Source organism: Dama dama, chromosome 20, assembly GCF_033118175.1.
Source record: "Dama dama isolate Ldn47 chromosome 20, ASM3311817v1, whole genome shotgun sequence".
Taxonomy (NCBI): domain Eukaryota; kingdom Metazoa; phylum Chordata; class Mammalia; order Artiodactyla; family Cervidae; genus Dama; species Dama dama.
In genome coordinates this window covers 55,571,172-55,594,168 of record NC_083700.1, presented here as the reverse complement: position 1 = coordinate 55,594,168, position 22,997 = coordinate 55,571,172, and the positions used below count along the sequence as shown (strand labels likewise).

Here is a 22,997-nt window from a genome sequence, read left to right as displayed (position 1 = left end):
TGTAAAGTTTACCCCAATGAACACTGAAATTGTTCTGACTACAGAAACCTCATTTTTAAGTATCTGAATGAAAAAATTATTAATAACAGTTTTATAACTGATGTTACTTGGACTCTGACAGGCTAATTATCTAGCAATGGTTTAGCACAGGGTTTCTCAACTTCGTTGGCACAACTGACATTTTGGGCAGAATGAGTCTTTGTTATAGGTGTCTTTTCTTGTGGTTTGTAGGATGTTTAGCCGTATCCCTGGCTGCCACCAGCTCATGCCAATAGCAATCCCACTTCCCAGTTGTGACAACTCAAAGTGTCTCTAGATATTGCCAAGTGTCTACAAGGGGGCAAAATCATTTCTGACTGAGAACCACCAGTTTAAAAACTAAATATTAATTTATTAGCAGATGCAAGCTTCCTTCAACCTGTTAAGCTCTGTGGAATTCCAGGTTTTGAACCTCAACTTTGACAATGATCTTTAGCAATCACTTAACTTTCATGATTTGCATTTCTTCAGTTTTAAAATGGAGGCAATGGTACCTTGTATCTGGTTGTTAATAGGATTAAATAGTTTGCTACCTGGAAAGAACCTAGCCCAGGGTCTGGCACAGGTTGAGCAGTTCAGTGTTCATTATTTCTCCCTCTGATTTAAAATAGAAATTTGAGTGAAAACAAGATTGTGGCTATTTCTGACATAAACTCAGCAGGAGGGAAGGGCAATCATACGGGGGGGTGGGAGATGGTGGGGAGGGTTGTCCTGCCCAACTTTTCAGAAGCAGAAGGGAATTTATATCTGTCATGAATCACAAAAGCACAAAAGAGCTGTCAAAGGCACATGAACTCATCGATGTAAATTTTGAAATAGAAACTGTAGTCCTATCTGCCTCAGATACTCAAAATATATCTTAAATCTGTTCCTTCTCAGCTCATCTCTCCTATCACTGTGGTTCAAGACACCATCAGCCCTTGCGTGATTACTGCAAGAAACTTTTATCTAGTGACCTTTGTTTTTACCTAAACCCTTTGTAGTTTATACTTTCTAAAACGTAAATCAGCTCATATCTCTTTTCTGCTCAAAACCCTCTAATAACATCCCCTCCCAGTCCAGGTAAGAGCCCAAGTCTGAGAGCTGTCCTAATCAGCTCCAGTCTGCCCCAATCTAAACTCTGATCTCATCCCACCTGGCCTCATCCTGCCTCTTCTAAACCAGATCCAGCACACATCTCCTCAGGGCATTTACACTGCAGTTGCTTCTCCCTGGGACTCCCTTTCCCTCAGGCTCCTGTCTCCTTTGCTTCCTATTGGTCTCTGTGCAAATATTATCATTGAGACCTCCTGTGACTCACCTGCTTGAAACTGGGATTCATCACCAGACCCACTCTACCCGGGCCTGACGGCTCCCTGTCATTCTTCAGTTCAGTTCAGTTCAGTCGCTCAGTTGTGTCCGACTCTTTTCGACCTCATGAACTATAGCATGCCAGGATTCCCTGTCCATTACCAAATCCCGGAGCCTACTCAAACTCATGTCCATCGAGTCGGTGATGCCATCCAAACATCTTGTCCTCTGTTGTCCCCTTCTCCTCCCGCCTTCAATCTTTCCCAGATTCAGGGTCTTGCCCAATAAGTCAGTTCTTTGCATCAGGTGGCCAAAGTATTGGAACTTCAGTTTCAGCATCAGTTCTTCCAATGAACACCCAGGACTCATTTCCTTTAGGATTGACTGGTTGGATCTCCTTGCAGTCCAAGGGACTCTCAAGAGTCTTCTCCAACACCACAGTTCAAAAGCATCAATTCTTCAGTGCTCAGCTTTCTTTTTAGTCCAACACTCACATCCATACATGACTACTGGAAAAACCATAATCTTGACTAGACGGATTTTTGTTGGTAATGTCTCTGCTTTTTAATATGCTGTCTAGGTTGGCCATAACTTTTCTTCCAAGGAGCAAGTGTCTTTTAATTTCATGGCTGCAGTCACCATCTGGAGTGATTCTTCCTCAGAGCAGGTATTAATACTACCATCTAATGGACAATAATCTATAGATACCACAAGGGCATTTACTTTGCTTTCTTTGATGCTCTCTGTGTCTACAACACTGAGCACTGCGTGGCACATAGTAGGTGCTCGGTCAGTGTATTTTTGAATGAGCAAATGAATAGAAGACAGAACAATTTTCATACAGATAAAATTAAAAACAAAGAAAACCAAGAGCACGTTTGTATAAGTCAACTGATCTGGGTCATTCAGTGTCCTGTCTCTACCAGGCTGACTCTCCTAGTGTCCTCCCGAACATTTGTTCACCATGACTGTGACACTTGCAGCTAATACCGCCCTATCCCTCCTTCCAAAATTGTCATGGATACTTATCTTCCTAAGAGGTGAGAAACATGGTGCTTCTGATACAGTGACAGGTAAGAAATCAATACGAGGGTGTGTTTACGACCCCATGTACTGTAGCCCACCAGGCTCCTCTGTCCATGGGATTTCCCAGGCAAGAATACTGGAGTGGGTTGCCATTTTCTCCTGCAGGGGATCTTCCCGACCCAGGGATTGAAGCTGCATCTCCTGCATTGGTCTGTAGATTCTTTCCCACTGAGTCACCTGGGAAGCCTGTGAATTTTAGGGACAAAGAGGTAAATATCCATCTCATTCTGGTTGCTCTACATAAGAGTGACTCCCCAAGTGTGGGGCATGTAGAAAGCCAGTTGGATTATTGTGTCTAGAATTTGCTCAGATGACCTTCCACGTGCTGCTGAATTCCCTTCCTCAGGCTCAGTATGGCATTATTGGTGGCCTGACACACTCTTTCTTTTTAATACCTTGTTTGGATGTATTTGTCCAGAAGAGATAGGTTCTCTCTTTTCCCTTGTACATGATTCTAGTATTCACCCTATGATCACCAAAATTTGACTGACATTTGTCACTTTTTTTTTTTTTTTTTAAAACTGCATAGTGTCTCTCCTCCTAGAGTATTACTTCTCTACCACTCTAAAGATTCTTGGTGGGAAGGAACCTCCAGGGTTCACCCTCACTATGGAAGTTTGAGACCACTCCTTCCTCCCCTCAAGGAAGCAGGCATATGACCTTAGAATGCTTAGTAAATAGGAAGCTTCCTTTAGGGATTCTGAAGTTTATGTGGGTGGCCCAAGGCAGAACGGGTATAGTTGGAGGTCATTTGTCCAGGCAACACCATAGTAATCACCCTGTTCCTGCTAGGGTATCACTGTTGAAATTCCTATTTCACAACTCTTTAGAGCTCCTCTGGTTCTTGCTTTGTCCTTTGACTGGCTCTCAGGTCTGTTAATGCTAAGACATGATATCTTTCTACATGCTCCCTTGTGCATGAGTGTTATTGGCTGTGTTGCTTATAAGCCTATATCCTAACTGATACATACCCTGAGAGTAATGAGGACTGTCCAGTCTTGCCTCAGGCTCTGATAGGGACAGAGGTTAGACAGAAAGAACAAATAGAGTAACTCTTAGTAGAGGGAAAGAGGGGGCAACAAAATACTTATTTTACCTTTTCTTACGTCCTGCTTATTTAACTTCTATGCAGAGTTGTTGTTGTTCAGTCACCAAGTTGTGTCTGGCACTTTGCAACCGCATGGACTGCAGCATGCCAGGCTTCCCTGTCTCTCACCATCTCCCAGAGTTTGCCCAAGTTCACGTTCATTGAATCGGTGATGCCATCCAACCATCTTATCCTCTGTTTCCTTCTTCTCCTTCTGCCTTCAATCTTTCCCAGCACCAGGGTCTTTTCCAAAGAGTTGGCTGTTTTTAGCAGATGGCCAAAGTATTGGAGCTTTAGCTTCAGCATCAGTCCTTCCAATGAATATTCAGGGTTGATTTCCTTTAGGACTGACTGGTTTGATCTTCTTGCAGTCCAAGGGACTCTCAAGAGTCTTCTCCAGCTCCACAGTTCAAAAGCATCAATTCTTGGGCACTTAGCCTTCTTTATGGTCCAGCTTACACACCATACATGACTAATGGAAAGAACATAGCCTTGACTAAACAGAGTTCATCATGCGAAATGCTGGCTTGGATGAAGCACAAGCTGGAATCAAGATTGCAGGGAGAAATATCAACAACCTCACATATGCAGATGACACCACCCTAATGGCAGAAAGAGAAGAGGAACTAAAGAGCCTCTTGATGAGGGTAAAAGAGGAGAGTGAAAAAGCTGGCTTAAAACTCAGCATTCAAAAAAACGAAGATCATGGTGTCCAGTCCCATCACTTCACGGCAAATAGATGGGGAAAAAGTGGAAACAGTGACAGATTTTATTTTCTTGGGCTCCAAAATCACTGCAGAAGGTAAATATAGCCATGAAATTAAAGGATTCTTGTTTCTTGGAAGAAAAGCTATGACAAACCTAGACATCACTTTAAAAGCAGTTTAAAAGCACTTTAAAAATAGATTTAAAAGCAGAGACATCACTTTGCCAATAAAGGTCTGTACAGTCAAAGCTATGGTTTTTTCCAGTAGTCACATATGGATGTGAGAGTTGGACCATAAAGAAGGCTAAGTGCCCAAGAATTGATGCTTTTGAACTGTGGAGCTGGAGAAGACTCTTGAGAGTCCTTTGGACTGCAAGAAGATCAAACCAGTTGATCCTAAAGAAAATCAACCCTGAATATTCATTGGAAGGACTGATGCTGAAGCTGAAGCTCCAGTAGTTTGGCCACCTGATGCAAAATGCTGACTGATTGGAAAAGACCGTGGTGCTGGGAAAGATGGAGGGCAGGAGGAGAAAGGGGCAACAGAGGATGAGATGGTTGGATGGCATCACCAAATCATTGGACATGAATTTGAGCAAATTCCGGGAGGTAGTGGAGAACAGAGAAGACTGGTGTGCTACAGTCCATGGGGTTGTAAAGAGTTGGACGTGACTTAGTGACTGAACAACATCAACACATCTTTTGAACTTGTTTTCTATTGCTGCACAGCAAATTACTATAAATCTAATTGTTTAAAACAGAACCCATTTATTATCTTGGAGTTTCTGTAGATATGAGGTATGGGCATGGCATATCCAGGCTCTCTGCTCAGTCTTAGCAGGCTGAAATCAAGGTGTCAGCCAGGATCGCCATCTCCTCTGAGGCTCAAGGAACTCTTTCAAGCTCACTGGTGTTGCAGCATTCAGGTGCTTACAGCTCAAGGACTGAGGTCCCTGCCTCTCTTCTAGTTGACCAGGGACCCTTCTCAGGTCCTAGAGACGACCCTTAAGTCCCTACCATGTGCCCCTCTATCATGTCTCTCATATGGCAGTTTGCTCCTTCCAGACTAGTGGGAGAATATCTTTATCAGCTTTGAATCTTTCTGACTTCTTCCGTCTCTGACCTTTAGACCTGCTTTTGAAAGGGCTCACCTTATTAAGTCAGGCCCACCCTCACTCAAGGAGATGGGATTATACAGGTTGTGTATACCAGGGGCAGGGAATCTTGGGGACCATCTTTCAATTCTGACTAGCACAGCATACTGTGAGGATGTCCCCTGGAAAAGTCTGTAACTCAGTCCAACGTTATCATAGTATTCAAAGAAGATAAATCCATGGACAGAGTTTTTGTTGCGTAGGCAATCCCTATGGCTTATAGGAGAGCAAGGTATTTGAGGTACCAATGTGGGAAGGCCTATTAATACTTCCAGAATGATTGATAACAGTGTTAAGTAGATGCCTACTTTTGTTGTTGTTGTTAATGACACTTAATTTGTGCATTTTTGGTGTTTGTTTCTTTAAATGGCACAGCCTTTAGAAAGGATCATCTGATTAGAAGAATCACAACAAATCTGTTGCTCTAGTTAGAAAGAATGCATTCTCCAGTCATGGGGGTACCAGCCAGTGTCATTCTGTCACCCCTACATCCTTCAGGAAAAGGGATCCTTCTCCCTCAACAGTTTGGCAACATTGAAACAAAGTAATTATAATGCAACAGTGTCATAGGATCCATGACACCTCCTTTAAAAATAAATCTGGCTTTGTCTTTCCCTTTATTTTCAATAAATGCTCTAGTATTATTGCCACCGCATTAATCTAGCAGCAGGAAACCATTATCCTATGACAACAGACTCTCCCATTAACATTATCTTTTAATTTTAAGATTGTTTAGATGACTGCTAGAAGCTACTAAATTAAGATAAAATGAAGAAAGAATTATTTTCTTTAAGCCAAGTATTCAGTCAAGTTACCCACCCCCAATCTTGTCTGTGCTGGCAAAAGAGACACCATTATTTTTGTATCAGATTACTAAATACAATTTGGATATAAGTTGAAATTTCTAGAAATCTAGACATGCTTTCAATGTCACCTAGGAAATAACCATTAAGTTTTAAATTATTATTTATATTGTTTGCTCTATTACATGGTATATTGTAGAAGTTGAAAATACTGGTCATTTTTATAGGAAGCAATTGTAGTAAATAAAGCAATAATGCAATCGCAATGATGGAAACTCAGGAAAGAAATAAAGGAAACATTTGTCTAGTAGAGTTTACTCTGAGACTCTGAGAAATAACTGAATTTGGAGAATGCAGCAAAAATAAAACAGGAGGAAAATAAACCTAAATTAAAAGAAAGTTGTGGGACTTCCCTGGTGGTCCGGTGGTTAAGAGTCCACCTTGCAATGCAGGGGACGCAGGTTTGATCTCTGGTTCTGGAACTAAGATCCCACATGCCGCAGTGCAGCCAAGTAAATAAATATTAAAAAAAAAAAAAAGAAAGAAAGTTGTGACTGTTAGTGATTATTAGTGTTCTGACAAATAAACTTTATGGTGACAGTCATATCATATTAAATGGCATCTGTAAATTTTATATAAAATATATTACAAATTTTTTTTAATAAGTTGCCTACTGTTAATTTAAAAAAATTATCTTTTATTCTATGAGCTGTATTGTAATACTTGAAGATATTCTTTAAAATCTTTCAGTATATATTCTGTTCCATTCTCATCTGTTCCAACAGTCTCAAGGTTTTCCTTCCAAAAGGCAAAGGCTGATACAACTACTAATGAGGGATATTTCTAAATAATTATTACCATAGTGAAATTATGTATTCAACAGTCTAGATCTGTGCTTCCCTACTCCCATGGGTAAACCACACAAAAGAAAATTAATAGAAACTGAGTTACTGTTTTAGTAGAAATTGTACTAAAAAAATAATACTTAAGTTGTGAATTCCTCATATTGTTAATGTAGTTCAAGTAGACCATCAATATATGTCCTATTTACTGATAGGTGCAAAATAGGTAGTGGGAGATCAATCAAAACCCCCTTCCATAAATTACCATGACTTCTAGAAATTATCAAAACTTCACTGGCGTGTCATACATAGTCTTCCTAGCAATGAGTTATAGTCAATAATTCATTCCCTGACTGAGCTGATAACAGGCAGATATTCTAATAATGTGCCAGGATTTACTACTGGACACAAACAGTAAGTAGAAATTTCAGTGCAGTGCTAAATGTTATCTCAGTGGAGAAAAGCAATAAAAACAGGACAGAGAGCGGCATCTGGGTACAATGCTTGGATGTTTTAACCCTCTAATTAGAACAAACATGTACAAAGGTAGTGTTGTTCAAGTTTTCATTCTTTCTTTGAGGCCAATTGTTTCCAGAGTATTGTTCTGTAATGACTTCTCCTGGCCTTACTTTCAGAGAGCACCACAGATGGCTCTGAAAAATTGCTGGAAAGAAAGACTATTTTATTCTTGAGTTGTTTTCTCAAATTTTAAAATGGCTTGAATATTTTCCTTTTCAAAGAAACTCCCCATCCCTGCAAAAGATCATCTTAGACTAAAAGTCTTAAATATATTTTCAGTGATTTCTTATCATACAGAGAAATCGACAAATTTGCTTTCTCTGTCAGAATGTTTTGAAGCTAGAAGTGGTGATTCATCAAAAACAATTTTATTATGAAATTTGATTTATGTTGAGAAATATAAATGACGACGTTATAATGTGTACCTCTGCGTGGAGGGAACACATTTTAGTCAATTGAGTTATCCAATTCTATTATTTAAAAAAAATCCATACCTGGTTGTTCTTTTTATTCTAAAAAATTTATGGCACTGTATAGAGTAGAAATATGTGTTTTTCAAGTCTATGGACAGGTATGGATTGAACTCCCCTAATTCCACCAGGGTCATTCGTTATAATTAGATGAATAAATATCATATTTTCATCAATTTTTTTACTGAGCAAATAGAGACCAGTATAACACTTTAAAATATTACATTTTATTATAAATCCACATAGAAAGCTTAACTATTTCAATACTATAATTAAAAGTGACAGTAACTAAGGAAGTTGTGGATCGGTGTATGTGAAATTTCTGAACTACTAGCCTTTCTTTTACCAAGAACAGTTAATGGGAACATAGGGAGAATGAATTATGTTTTAATGCTTTAGTTTCTCTATCAATAAATGCTTATTCCCATCATCTTGGAGAGGAACAGTAATTAATGTTAAATAGAATTGCTATTTTCTACTGGATTTATAATTTTAATATATATTGTTAGTAATAATTACCTCACATATATATACAAATCACCTAGCCATCTACATACCCTCTTTTGTAACTATTACAAAATTAAATTTATCTGCAGTAAGATTTAACTCAACTTTAATAAGCATTGCCTGTGGGCGCAGTAGACCATTTTGAAGACCCTAATGAACATATAACATACTCATGTACACAGTCTGATAATTAATTTGCAGTGATATATGCAGAATATCACTGGTAGTTGAATATTATTGACAGAATTCAGTCCTGAAAGCTAGCAGGAGTAGGCCAAATAATCTTTCTTGTAATATCACCACTTGAAGTATATGAAATATACTTCAAGACTTGCTGATGATGGTTCTAAGGCAGAACTGAGAGATTTTTAAGTCCTGTTCCTACCCTGATAAGCATGTATGAAGAAAATGAGTCATTTCTTGCCACTATAATAAAAGTGGCCTTGTTATGTCAGGCAAAAGAATGTGTCATAATCGTAGCTTCTTTTTTCCCATCACCTTTCCCATCTTTCCCACGGTTTCAAGGAGTTTTAAATGTTCTAATTCAATAGAATAATTAAAAGCAAAATCTATGTCATAAATTATATTTCTAGTCACAACAGTATTAATGCTGTTTCCTTTTCCTCAGTGATCTTCCAATTGTTTTATTTCAATAAAATTAAACTTTTTCACTATGCTTTTATGTTACCCTATAAAAGAGAGGTTATGACAACTTCCTAAATACTGATTAACATAAATTTGGTGGCCCATTTACCAAATATAGACATATGAATTGCTTAAAAAAGAAAAAGACTTTAAAACAGCAACAACTTTATCACATGAAACATTTAGTGAGATATTTTTAAGTGATTTTGAGAAATACTAACAAAAAACAGTAAGTTTATAGTATTATCAATATTTAAAACCAAGATATAATTCTTTGAAGTATATTCTTTTAGATGAATTCATCATGAATCCCTATTCTCTTAAAAAAAGTTATTTTATTGACACTTAGTTGATTCACAATGTTGTGTTAACTTCTATAGTATAGCAAAGTGATTCAATTCTACATATACATACATTCTTTTAATAGTCATTTCCATAATGGTTTATCACACACTATTGAATATAGTTCCCCATGCTATACAATAGGAGCTTCTTGTTTGTCCATTCCATACATAATAGTTTCAGTTCAGTTCAGTTGCTCAGTCGTGTCTGACTCTTTGCAACCCCATGGACTGCTGCACACCAGGCCTCCCTGTCCATCACCAACTCCTGGAGCTTATTCAAACTCATGCCCACCCAGTCGGTGATGCCATCTAACCATCTCATCCTCTGTCATCCCCTTCTCCTGCCTTCATTCTTTCCCAGCATCAGGGTCTTTTCCAATGAGTCAGTTCTTTGCATCAGGTGGCCTATGTATTGGAACTTCAGCTTTAGCATCAGTCCTTCCAATGAATATTCAGGACTGATTCCCTTTAGGATTGACAGGCTGGATCTCCTTGCAGTCCAAAGGACTCTCAAGAGTCTTCCCCAACACCACAGTTCAAAAGCATCAATTCTTCGGTGCTCAGCTTTCTTTATAGTCCAACTCTCACATCCATACGTGACCACTGGAAAAATCATAGCTTTGACTAGGTGGACCTTTGTTGGCAAAGTAATGTCTCTGCTTTTTAATATTCTGTCTAGGTTAGTTGAAGGCAGGAGGAGAAGGGGATGAAGAGGATGAGATATTTGGATGGCATCACCGACTTGATGGACATGAGTTTGAGTAAGCTCCGGGAGTCGGTGATGGACAGGGAAGCCTGGCGTGCTGCAGTCCATGGGTTCACAAAGAGTTGGACACGACTGAGCGACTGAACTGAACTGAGGTTGGGCATAGTGTTTCTTCCAAGGGGCAAGCCTCTTTTAATTTCATGGCTGCAGTCCAGTGATTTTGGAGCCCCCAAAATAAAGTCTCTTACTATTTCCATTGTTTCCCCATCTATTTGCCATGAAGTGATGGGACCTGATGCCATGATCTTAGTTTTCTGAATGTTGAGTTTTAAGCCAACTTTTTCACTCTCCTCTTTCACTTGCATCAAGAGGCTCTTTAGTTCTTCTTTGCTTTCTGCCATAAGGGTGGTGTCATCTGTGTATCTGAGGTTATTGATATTTCTCCCAGCAACCTTGATTCCAGCTTGTGCTTCATCCAGCCTGGCATTCCACATGATGTACTCTGCATAGAAGTTAAATAAGCAGGGTGACAATACACAGCCTTGATGTACTCCTTTCCTGATTTGGAACCAGTCTGTTGTTCCATGTCCAGTTCTAACTGTTGCTTCTTGACCTGCATACAGATTTTTCATGAAGCAGGTCAGGTGGTCTGGTAGTCCCATCTCTAGAAGAATTTTCCACAGTTTGTTGTGATCCACACAGTCAAAGGCTTTGGCATAGTCAATAAAGCAGAAGTAGATGTTTTTCTGGTACTCTCTTGCTTTTTCGATGACCCAACAGATGTTGGCAATCTGATCTCTGGTTCTTCTGCCTTTTCTAAAATCCAGCTTGAACATCTGGAAGTTCATGGTTCATGTACTGTTGACGCCTGACTTGGAGAATTTTGAGCATTACTTTGCTAGCATGTGAGACGAGTGCAATTGTGTGGTAGTTTGAGCATTCTTTGGCATTGTCTTTCTTTGGGATTGGAATGAAAACTGACCTTTTCCAGTCCTGTGGCCACTATTGAGTTTTCCAAATTTGCTGACATATTGAGTGCAGCACTTTCATAGCATCCTCTTTTAGGATTTGAAATAGCTCAACTGGAATAGTCTGCATCTGCTAATTTCAAACTCCCCACTCTCTCTCTCAGCAACCACAGCCCTGTTCTCTATGTCTCTGAGCCTGTTTCTGTTTCACAGATGAATTCATTTGTGTCACAATGTAATTGAATCCCTATTCTGAAATGATGCAGTCTCTCTGTCTCTACTACTGTGCAATACCTTCCCACTCCCTAGCCAACACCACCACCACGAAAACTGGCAGCCACCTACATGCCATTGCTCTTCTTTCTTCCTCATGACATCTGTCGGTAACTATCATTGCCTCTTTTTCTCTCCACACCTTTTATATTTTGAAATCGTCCCAAACTCAAGCTTTTCAGATTCACTTTGGCTGAATCTTTTGATTTCAAGGGATCTCTATGATGAGAGCAATAAAGGTAGGCAGATTAACAAAAGGGAAGGGCTTTCTAAAAAGACTGCCTTCAAAACCAATTTTACATTGCCTTTAAAAGGTTTAAATGTTTGTTTATTCTTGAGCAAGAGCTGGGGCACTTTGATGTGGAAGTTACCATATCAGCATCAAATAATCTGGCCTTTCTGGGGGCACAGGTAGTGACGTGGGTCTGTGTGGAACCTCTGGCTATCTACAGGATATTCTCAGAGAACCGTCACCTGGAGAACAGAAAAATGATTATGATTGGAAGACTTAGAGGACAAGAAGGGATGGTATGGACAAAGCATTTTGGGGTGAGTGGGAGAATGTGGGCTTGATCTAAGATCAATACTTTTAATTAGAATGTAAGAAAAGAAATAATTTGAGTTTCTCTTTCTGTTCCAAAGCACTGTATTCTTATTTGTCATTCAAGGTGAGTAGTTAAATGATGAGTCTATGACATCAACAGAGGTTTCTTGAACTGCTGGGTGTACTATAACATTATTATTTTGAATTCAGGCAACTTTACTATATACTAGGATTATTTTGAGAAGTGTTCTATATCAGTTTGAAGAACATTTGAATGCAGAACTGCCTTACCTGTAATGAATTTGTATTTACACAGTTTTTGTAAATTTAGCATCAGCAAAAATAAAAGATTAACATTGCTACCCCATTCTATTAATAGCAGGCTGTTGCAGACCACAAATCGTACTACTGGTGCTACTCGGATGAGAAAGGCCTGCTAAATGCAAGGAATGCAGAAATAAAGACTACCCAGAGGTGGCGCTGTGGTTAAAGTACACCTGGATTTTGATTACAGGGAACATATTTACTTCCTACCCCTCTAAATAGAGACTGTTAGCCATCATCGCTTTTGTATTTCTATAACCACAATATCAGGAAATAAAGGTCTCTGGTAACATGCTCTCACCAACTCCAATCTGCAGGGACATGTGTAAAGTCTTCACTCCACTCACAATCAGAGCGAAAAGACCACCTCCTAGGCCCCTCCAAGCCTGGAGACCTGTATTCAAAGTTTTATCCATCCTTCTCTCTTCCTTTCCTTCCATAGAAACTATGATCCTTTGGACAATTACTTCGTGATATCTAATGTTTGATTAGTTTTCTAACATTTCATGTTGAAATAAAAGATTTCATTTTAGTGTACATACTTTGGGAAATAAAGCACCACAATTCCTTCCAGACCTATGTGTTAAATGTTCTATAGAAAATAATGTTTTTTTAAAAAGAGGAAAGATAAAGATGATTTGGCTTGATTCCTTCATTTGTGGATGAGAAAATGAAGGGCCAGAGCAGGAAATTTACTTTACTTGCACAGGACAAATCATAACTTAATTGCAGCCCACTAAGATCTTGTGTCCTCTCATTTTGATCATTATAAATTATTAACAAATTGAAGCTGAACTAGGGGATTAAAATGTGTGTATTATTGTTTATTGGGTTCCTTTCATCGTTTGGTTTAATTGAGTTTTCTTTACCAACCTTCAAGGAACATTACATCTTTTTAAGTTGGCCTTCTTTAATCACACCCATCTGCAGCTGTTTTCTATCCAGAACATTTTAATTATTATTATAGTTTTAAAGATTAAAAAAAATATTTTTCATACACGCACAAAGTGATTTGATCATAAAAATGAAATTTTAAGTTCCAGTCAATAAAAGTAAGCCATTTCATTTCAAGGTGCTAGACATATGAAGAGAGGCACGTTCTAACTGGTATTTAAAAATGTCCTCTGCTTGATGTTGTAGGCAACGACTATAGTTTCTTTGGCAGACTGTTTTGATGGTTTGAAAGACAGAAATCCCCCCAAACAGACGCTAAAACCATAGATGTTGAACATCTGCATTGTCTGTAGCTAGATTCTTCTGCAGGTCCCTTTTCCCAATCTAGCAGTGCTGTGTGTAAGACAATATGAAAACTTGTCCCACAAGACTGGTTTTACTTAATGATACTTAGCAGAAGGGCTTTGCACTTTCATGATAATTTCCACCAGAAAAATCTCTCTGGAACTTACTAATAATAATCAGACCTAATATTAGCCTCAGATCGGAGATTTATTAAACCTATTTGGCAGAGCAGATAAAAGTTGAAGGACTAGGTATTTAAGCATCTAGGCTGAACTGCGGTACTAGAATGAGACACTCAGACTACCACCCTCAAAGCGTTCCTCAAAACCTGATTTATACTAGAAATAGCTTTTCTTACTCTCCAGAGGCTGTGGGATTTCTAATACTGCGATAACTTCCATCACTCTGAGGGCTACGAGAAATTTGGCTTCTCATCCTCTACAGTGGGGTGGGTACAAGGGGCAAGGGTTTTTTCCCTAAAGTTTTCCTCAACTTTGAAAGTAGACTGTGGTCTTTTTTTTACCAACGTTGATAAATACCTATGAAACGCCTACTGGGCCCTTAGTTTATACATGGATTGATGGGAAGAAGAGGAGGTATGCAGGCAGTGTTTTGGAATTACTGAGTTCTTGACTGTTTCTACCTTGTGAATTCAACTTCCACTAAGGTTCACAAATCTCTAACATGGTGAATTTAAAACACAAAAACAGCGCCTCAAAAAACACAGCCCAGATCTCCACAGCTCGGAGGTCTCGGGAAAGCCTTTCTACCCCAACAGAGACCCATTTCCAAGGCAGATGTGAAGTAAGTTTCCTAAAGGGCTCGTCTCGGCGCGAGGGGCGGGCTGTCCCCGAGGGACTATTGGGGCGGGTCCCGGGGATGCCTCGCGCGCACGGAGGGCAAGTGGGTCCCCGGGGCCTCGACTCGCCCTCCCGGGCCGCGGGGGGCCGCCCCGGCGGGGTCTGCGGCGCCCGGGTGACTTCTCCCCACCTGATTCCGGCCCTTCCCCGCTCCGGCCGCGGCCCGCTCCTGCGCCTGGCTCGCTCCCCCGCCCCCGGAGTCTCGTTTCAGTCATCCCTTTGTCCTTGCCCGGATTGGCAGGTTTTATTATTCCGCCTGAACAATCCGGCCGCCCAGTGGCTGAGGGTCGCTGACGTCGGCGGCAGAGCCGGGGAGTAGTTGGGATTTTGCTCTGTCAGTAACACATGTGTAAGAGCCGCGGAGGGAGCGAGCGAGCCGGCTAGAGGCCAGCGCCGCCGCCGCCGCCTCCGAGCCGGGCAGCAGCAGCCCCGGCAGCGGCGCAGGCTCCGGCGCGCCGGGCCCCGCCGGCCACAGCTCCCCGCCTCCCCGGCGCACCCGTCCCCCGGCCGCCGCCGCCAGCGCTCCCGGGGCTGTTGTGTCTGCGGCCGCTCCCCGGCTGGAGTTGCAGGAAGCTCGGCCGAGTCGCTGCCGCCGCCAGCAGCCCCGAGCAAGCGGGCGGGCGCGCGGGAGGGAGGCAGGCGGAGGAGGAGGAGGAGGAGCGCGGGCGGGGCGGGGGCCGCCGGGCGGGGGAATATACAAAGTGAAGCCACATTGCCAAACTTGCAGCAGCGATTGCAGCAGTTGCTGCCGCTGCGCCGCGCTGCGCGGGCCGAGGGCTCCTGCAGCTGCTCGCGCGGAGCCGGAGGCGGAGGAGAACGGCGAGGACCGAGACTGACACTTCTGCTCCCCGCCGCCCGCCACTTACGCGGGGCCCCCCAACCCAGCCTCAGAGCTGCGCGTTAAAAAAAAAAAAAAAAAAGCAGCCCTTAGCCCCCTCCTCCCCTTTCCTGCTTCTGCGAGAACATCCCCCCTCCCTCCAGCTCCGCCAGCCGAGGCGCCCCTTCCTTGGAAGCCGAGCGGCTTCGCTCGCATTTCGCCGCCGTCGCCTCTCGCAATATTGCAATATAGGGGAAAAGCAGGTAAGGGGACGGCTGGGGAGCCGCGGGCAGGGAGGGGGCGGCGGGGAGAAAGAGGAGAGGGCCGATTTGGGCCGGGGCTGTTTTCTTTGGCTTCCTTCCCTTGACCGTCCCAAATTGCAAGTAAACAATACGTCGGCTTAGATAATGCGCGAGTCTGAAACTACCGAGGTCGGCCTGCGAGCTAGCACGGAGGACAGCCCCGGGCCGCCAGCTTTGTAGCGGTTCCTGCTTACAAAAGGGTTCTTCTTGGAGATGGGGCTGTTGGAGACCTTGGGGGCGGGGGGGGAGGGTATATTTTCAGTTAGGAAGGGAAAGGCTGGAGGTGCTATAAGGGTTTAAGTCTGAGAAGTAGTGTGGGGGAAATAGTCACGACCCTCCACTCCACTCCCCCCCCCCCCCCAACACTATTTTTGAAACAGTGGCAGAAAGGATCTAAGTGAGCAAGATTGGGTATTGCTGGTTCTTTTAAAAAATTCCTCTTGGCTTATAAGTCTTTTGTTCCAATCCAGAAGAAATCCGGTGAATCACCTAATTAAAATCAAGACATGAATTAAGCATCCATTTTTGTACTACAAATTGCCAGCGCTACGTCTGTCCCTCCCTTGGTCTCCATTAAAAAACACCAGAGACGTTGTTAAAGGGGGGCAGATTTTGCCTCTAGCTGCCAGTTCTGCTTTCTATTTCACTGACTATCCCAGGACCTAAATTGCTTGGCTATGTAATTACTAGAGTATAAGCCTATTTAACTTAAAAGCTTTCTTTCTTTTTTTTCCCTAACTCTAAATGAAACTTGATGAGGGCCCGTCCTTAGTTATCAGGGGAGTCAGTTTCTGGTCAGTCCTCTTGATTCATCTCTTTTAGATTTAATCAGCATTAAGGTATTGCTTGTCCTTAAGAGCTTTAGCTAATGGGGTTACTGGATGCTTTTCTCAGTGTAGTGTTTCCTTTAAAAAAAAAAATACATATATATTTACCTCTCACCAAAGATGGGGGCGGGGAAGAGCTTGGAATCTCCTCCCTCCCTCTCCTCTTTTAAAAAGGAATTTGGAGCGATTAAAACGGGGGTGGGGGGGGGGGGTTGTTTAAAGACCTAGGGCAGGAAATGCAGATTCATTTGGGTTAGGGCAAATTGTAACAAAAAGCAATTCCTCGAGTAAATGCATCAGATAAATCAATTTACATAAAGGTATGATGCATTCGGATAAATGCAATGCTAATGGGTTTTAGAGTGGTCCTGTTTCCAAAGTCTCAGGGTTTTGTTACAGCTTAATTGGTGCAGTTCTTATTCTGGTTTATTGTGCGGTCACTGGACACACGTTCCGGGACTCTTTCGGAGGAAATGTGTTTAAAATCGGCCTATTTAAGGAACCCGAGTCCTTGTTTCGTTCCTTTCCCCATATATATATATATATATATATATATATATATATATTTTTTTTTTTTTTTTTTTTTCCTCCTGCAGTAGCCAAGTTGGGCTGGGGACAGGCAAAGTTCGCCCTCTCCCTTCTGAGGTATCAGCTGAATGTCTTGAGCAGATAGCCGGGAGCCTCGAGGGGAGCCCACACTCTCGGCTTACAGAGGACAAAGACAAAACAGGCTGCTTAATTGGCAGTAAATAACTTGATCTTTTTATAGAATAAGTGACTGGAGGAACACGAGGACTTTATTGGACTCAGGATTGGAGGCAACAAATTAATCGGTTTAGGCTAAGCTTTATAAATTGATTCCTATATTATACCCCAGTTGCTTCTCTCGTGACATTCATTAGAAAGAGTGGGGAATTTTTAAAAGCAGTTTTTGGTGACAGCAGGACTGGCTCGGAGATAACTTGTGCATCCTTTAACAGTTCCTTCTCGCGTATTATCTGTAACGTACCCCCGGCTCCCCCCGCCCCTTTGGAGGAACAAAGCTTTAGCATTTAAATTGCTGATCAAGGGCAGATTAGTGAGACCAAAGTGGAGAGTGTTTGTATAGGAAGTTAACAGGCATCCTAAAGTTCAATGATCTATTATTCTTGCCTGTGTCCTGAAAACCCAGAGAAAACACTGATTGATCTTCAAAATGAAATGAGATTTGGAACAATAATGGGAGATGGCGGTCACCACAATGGCATGTGAAAGGTGCTGTTTAAAATACGAAAAACCAGTTTCGCAACTTTACACACCGCCCCCCTTCCCCCGCCCCAACACACACACCGTCTCCCCGCCTTCCCTCCCACCATCTCGGGCTCCGTCTCCCCTCTGCTGGTTCCTCCCTCCTTCCCTTTCAGAAAGCCGAACTATTTCCAACTTGTGAACTGCAGCTGCACTTCCCGGGGCAGAGCTCGGGAGGGAACGTGGCTCCGGCGGGGGCCGCCGCCTCCCCACTCCCCTCGGCCAGCGCTCTGGGTTCGGCGGGGCCCCGGGAGGGGCCGGGCGCGGCGGTGGGTGGGTTTGACCCTCATTTGCTGGAGGCGGGCGGCGGAGGAGGGGAGGAGGGGGCGGTGGGCGGAGGCGGGGGCCGGGAGGAGGCGCCGCGAGGGGTGGAGCGCGCCGCGGAGCCTGGCTCTCGGAGTTTTGACAGTACCCAAGCTGAAATTGTCAGCGGCGGCGAGCGCTGGAAAGTTGAGAGGAGCTCGTGGCCCCAGAACAAAGCTTGAGAAAAGTAAACAGGCGGCTGCTGCCGGCAAGCCTCCCTCCTTCCCTCTCCCCGTCATCCTCCTTCCCGCCCTTGCTCTGCTGCTTCCCTCCAGCAGCTCTGGGGGGGAACGGGTTCGCTCTCTAGCGCGGAGATTACTAACTTTTGCATCGCCCCTGTTTTGTCTCTCTCTCCCTGTCCGCTTCCCGCCCTCTGCAGACCATGGTGAATCCGGGCAGCAGCTCCCAGCCGCCCCCGGTGACGGCCGGCTCCCTCTCCTGGAAGCGGTGCGCAGGCTGCGGGGGCAAGATTGCGGACCGCTTTCTGCTCTATGCCATGGACAGCTACTGGCATAGCCGGTGCCTCAAGTGCTCCTGCTGCCAGGCGCAGCTGGGCGACATCGGCACGTCCTGTTACACCAAGAGCGGCATGATTCTTTGCAGAAATGACTACATTAGGTAAGACTTGGCTGCCTTTTCCCCAACATTGGCGAGCAGAGCAGTAGCAAGGCTAAAGATTACCGAGGACTTTAAGGAAAGGAACAGGGCACCTCTGAGAATACACCCCAAAAAGCTGGCTGGCTGAAATTTAAGGGGTTAAAGAAGCATGTGTTAGTCTTCCAATTTTTAATGGCAGATTAATGGCGAAGGCCACACTAACTGAAAACTGCACATCTGGTGGAACTGGGTCGCTAGGTGTGCCAAGGTTGCACTCTAAAGACCAGGGTTTCAAGTGGTCAGCCCCAGTTGGACCCTCCACTAAAAATAAACATTTCTAGTGGGAGTTAAGCTGCTTTCTTAAAGCAAGGTAGGGGCCCACATAGGAACTCCGAGACAAAAGATTGACTTAAAATTTTAAGTGTAGTTAGTGAGCAATGATTTGTGGATGGTGATGGCTGATTATGATACTTACATAAGCACCTTAAACTTTCTTGAGTAGAAAACTGACTCATTCTTTGTGCCCCTTGTGAAAACTGCTGGTTACCTATCAGTTTAAAGACTTGTCATTTTTCTTGTAGCAAAGAAACCCAAACAAGAAAAAAAAAAAAAAAACCAAACTTAATGGTAATGTTTCTCTTTTTATACTGTTACTTGGAGGCTCGAAATACTCAGTATTAGTGTGTGGTTTGTGATGTAAAATTTTGCAGTGCTTTCAATTGAGGAATGTTCAGATTTTGGGTTTTTTGTTATTTGTATCACTGCCCTTGATCCCCAAAAGAGATTTAGGAAAAGAGGCTATAGAATTATACTAATCTTGCATTTTAAAGCAGTGTATACGAACATTCATATGCCCATGTAAGCAGCATTTTCCAACAAGTTTCAGTGCAATTAATGGAAAGAATTCAGGAGGTCAGGTGCCTATAGGATCTTTTCAGGTGAACTCAAGCTACTTAAACTCATTAATTTGAAAGGAGGCATTTGAAGGATTACACATTTAATTTGAGTAAATGGTTTGATAGACTGATGCACATGAATGCTTCTAGGAGGTGTTCTGTTTCAACATCCAGTAATTAAAAAAAAAAAAAAAAAACCCCACGCCCACACAGTTGATATTAGAATACCGCTCACTTTTAAAAACTGCGTTCTATTTAAATTTCTGCTCTAAAACCATTTTCTTTATAGAGATTAGAACATTTTTGCTCTTTCTTCAATGTGGGTTAATCAATAGATGAGGTATTTTTTTGAAGTTTAGCTCTATTGTGATTCCCTCACTCTGGGTCTAAAACTGCAAAAGACCCCAGTGCAATTCGGAGCTGAGTAGTATGGCTATGTTTATCATAGCGATATCATTAGTGTAAAATGATGGAATAAGGTGACATTTGGTTTTCCAGTAATGCAGTACTGGTCTCCTCAATCAGCCATGTTAAAAAAAAAAAAATATATATATATATATATATATATATATAGATAGATAGATAGATACAGGAAGGGAGAGGGCTTTTATTTTTAAATTAAGAAGGCAGCATTAATTTCACAAAGTGCTCTTTTAGAAGTAAGTGTTGGAAAACCAGCAGGAGCATGGGTGTAATGCTTTCTTATCCTCCTTCCAAGCAATGCCATGAGCTTTGACAGTATTGTAATTAAATAGAGAGCAAAACTGTGGTAAGGAGGGTGGCTTAAAGGGGAAAAATTGACAGTGCTGTTCAGAAGCAGTGAATGGTACAGATTCATCTCCTCTCCATGTGCCTTCAGAAAACCTTCTGATTACCACTAATTAAAAAGAAGATGGGTCCACTTGCATTCCCTCGGGACAAGTTTAGGCAAGTGGCTTCCTGGGAATCACTTCCATTTCTTCCCTTGTTCTTGGGAACAAATATCGAATGTCCATTTGGTGTTTTCCTCGTGGCTTAATGGAGAAACAGAGGATGTGTGCCCAACCCCAAGCTTTAATTAATTGGGTCCATAGTCTCCTTTCCTTTCTTTTTTCCTTACTGAAAACTGGAACCATTGCTGGTGAACTAGAGGATACCCTGAGAACCTTAGATTTGTCCTGGAGAGATGTGTTCTAGCTCAGTAACAAATTGATCCTTTCCTCACACTGCTCAGAGCTCAGCAGCAGCATCCTCCCCACGCCCCCCACCCCCCGTTTTTAAAGGGATCTCCTAAGATTTTCTTCAGTGTTCCTTCCTTCTGCCCACCAAGATGCCAAAAGGGTGGGAAGGTGGGGAGGCGCGTGTTCCTTTCCTTCTCAGCTGCTCCTTCCCCAGCCTCCCCTCTGTCCACTTGTTGAAGGCGCTTTCAATTCTGCAGTGACGGCCGCTGAGGAGCAGGACTAATCCGCTCGCCGGCCACCAGGTGAAGGGGACTCTTTGGCTCTATGGCCCCAGCTGGGACCACAGAGCGATTTATTAAGGGGCTTTTAAACTGTCTGACTTTGAGGCTGTGGGTTTTTTTTTTTTTTTTTTAAACAACCAAGATCTGGCTAAAAAGCTTCGGGAGAGCTGGGAGAGGCCCGGGGAGGAGGGGGTTGGGGGGAGGGTGCCGCTTTTCCCTCGTCCCTTACCCCTGCGCGACCAAGTATCGATTGGGCAGAACTGAACTTCTGCTCTTCTCTCTCCCAAGATTTCAGATAAAGCCTTGCTGCAGCGAATCCGCACAATTAAAAGCTTTAATTAGTGGCTCCTCCATTTTCTTAGTTCTGATGGGCTTTATCTAATGAGATCTGGTCTCTGGCTTAGATCTGCTCCGAATGACGTGTCCGCAATGAATGAGAGCTGCGTCGCAAACAAAACATTTAATTAACAAAATTGGCCTCTAAGAGAGAGAGGGAAAGACGAGGAGGGGTTGAAGGGAGAGGAAGGGGAGGGTGGGTCTTAAAGGGGCCTACGCCGGCCAGGCCCGGCCACCTTGCCAAATTACAAAAGTAGGCGAATCTTAGCAGCGCCCCCCACCCCCACGACCCCCCAGTTCCGGAACCCCCAGCTCAATCCCAGCGCCACCAAGTAGCTTCAGAAACTGATTCTCTTTCTTCGAGTCCTCCTTTCTCTACCCCCACCTCCGGCCCGAAGACTGGCGCGGAAGGTGCGGCGAGAGGAGGAAGTTCGGGGAGATCGACGGGTGGGGCTTCAGGTCCGGTGAGGCGAGGAAACGCGCCGGAAGCCCGGTTGGCGGTTCTCTGCGTGCCGGGTCTCGTCCGCTCGCTCGCTCGACCGGGCGGGGGCCAGGCTAGGGGCCGGTGGCGCCCAGGGCCGCGGTGGAGCCGGCCGGTACCTCGGGCCCGCGAGGGGGCGAGCGCAGGGCGGGAGCTGGACGAGTGGGTCGCGCTTTCTCTCCCTGGGCTCTGCTCGGGAGGTTCACGTGGCGCCCGCAGCCGCAGTGAGCGCCGCGCGGCCGGGGGTGGGGGCCCGGGGCGGGGGGACGGGTGCTGGTGGGTGGTGGAGGGTGTGTTTGGGGAGGGGGTAGCGTTAGGAACGGAGGCGCCGCCAGACAGCGAGTTCATTTCCCTGGTAATCAACAGCAAGCTGCTATATTCAGAGAATGCTGTCCCTTTAATTGAACAGGCTAGGTAATTAAATGGCACTTTTCCAATAGGACGTGCTAGGTAAATCTAATAGTTGGTTATTTAATATCACTTTGAAGTCTGCCCACTCAAGCACAATGACAGCACAGGAGCATGTGAACTATTAGCTAGGAAAAAAAATCCGAGGATCTCAAAAATTAATTAAATCGCATGCAATTTAGGGGGAACGTTTATCTTGATTTGTCATAACAGAATTAATTCAAGGCCTCCAATTCACTTGGGGGCAGATCTGTTACTCTGAATTAACCAAGCGTAATTTGGCTGATTTTTTTTTTTTTTTTTTCTTTCCCTCCCCTCTCTAACGCAGCAGTTGCGATTATTCACAGCCCCCCTCTTAAGTATCAATAGCTTCTGGTGCTTTTAAGGTGCTTGGTCTCTAGTTATTCCGAAGTATCTTTAATGGACTTGGCTCCAGGCATAATTTCTGGGTTGCATTTCTTTGTTACATTTAATATAGCTGGTGCAGAATTTAGATTAAATATAGGAACTTGCTGGAAAACCAATTGCATCTGGATCAGTAGCTGTGGATGTGCATTTTTCTCCTAGATAGGATGCTGATATTTACTTGCAGGTACAAATGTATACCTTTCAGCCACACTCTTAGAAACGCACCTCTCCTTGCCTGAAAGCAGTTTAGAAAACAGCCAGGTAACGCTAGTATTGCATGTATTTTGCTTGAAGTAATAATGCAGTGGCAAATAGGCCCACCTATTGGTCATTGAAGTTAGGGAAAGATGCTAAGTATTATTACTGAACTAAAAATACAACTTGCTCTCCATCTCTTTTCTGTCAGCAAGGAGAGCTGGAGCTGGCAAACAGTACTGGCACTTCAAGGTGTTTTTCCTGGGAGCAAAGCACCTTTAAAGTGTGGAGGT

At 43.4% G+C, this 22,997-nt stretch overlaps 1 protein-coding gene across 2 annotated transcripts in view; it reads left to right on the top strand.

Moving 5' to 3' along the window:
• Nucleotides 1–15,049: 15,049 nt before the first annotated feature.
• LMO4 (LIM domain only 4) overlaps nucleotides 15,050–22,997 on the top strand; it is a 16,902-nt gene continuing 8,954 nt past the window's right edge. The window contains exons 1-2 of one of the 2 annotated variants that reach the window (XM_061121468.1): nucleotides 15,050–15,486; nucleotides 18,322–18,560. In XM_061121468.1, coding sequence (XP_060977451.1) covers nucleotides 18,325–18,560 — 236 coding nt within the window. In that variant the 5' untranslated portion in view covers nucleotides 15,050–15,486; nucleotides 18,322–18,324. Of the gene's footprint in view, nucleotides 15,487–17,975; nucleotides 18,130–18,321; nucleotides 18,561–22,997 lie in introns of those variants that run through there. The other variant, XM_061121469.1, reaches the window with a different exon arrangement.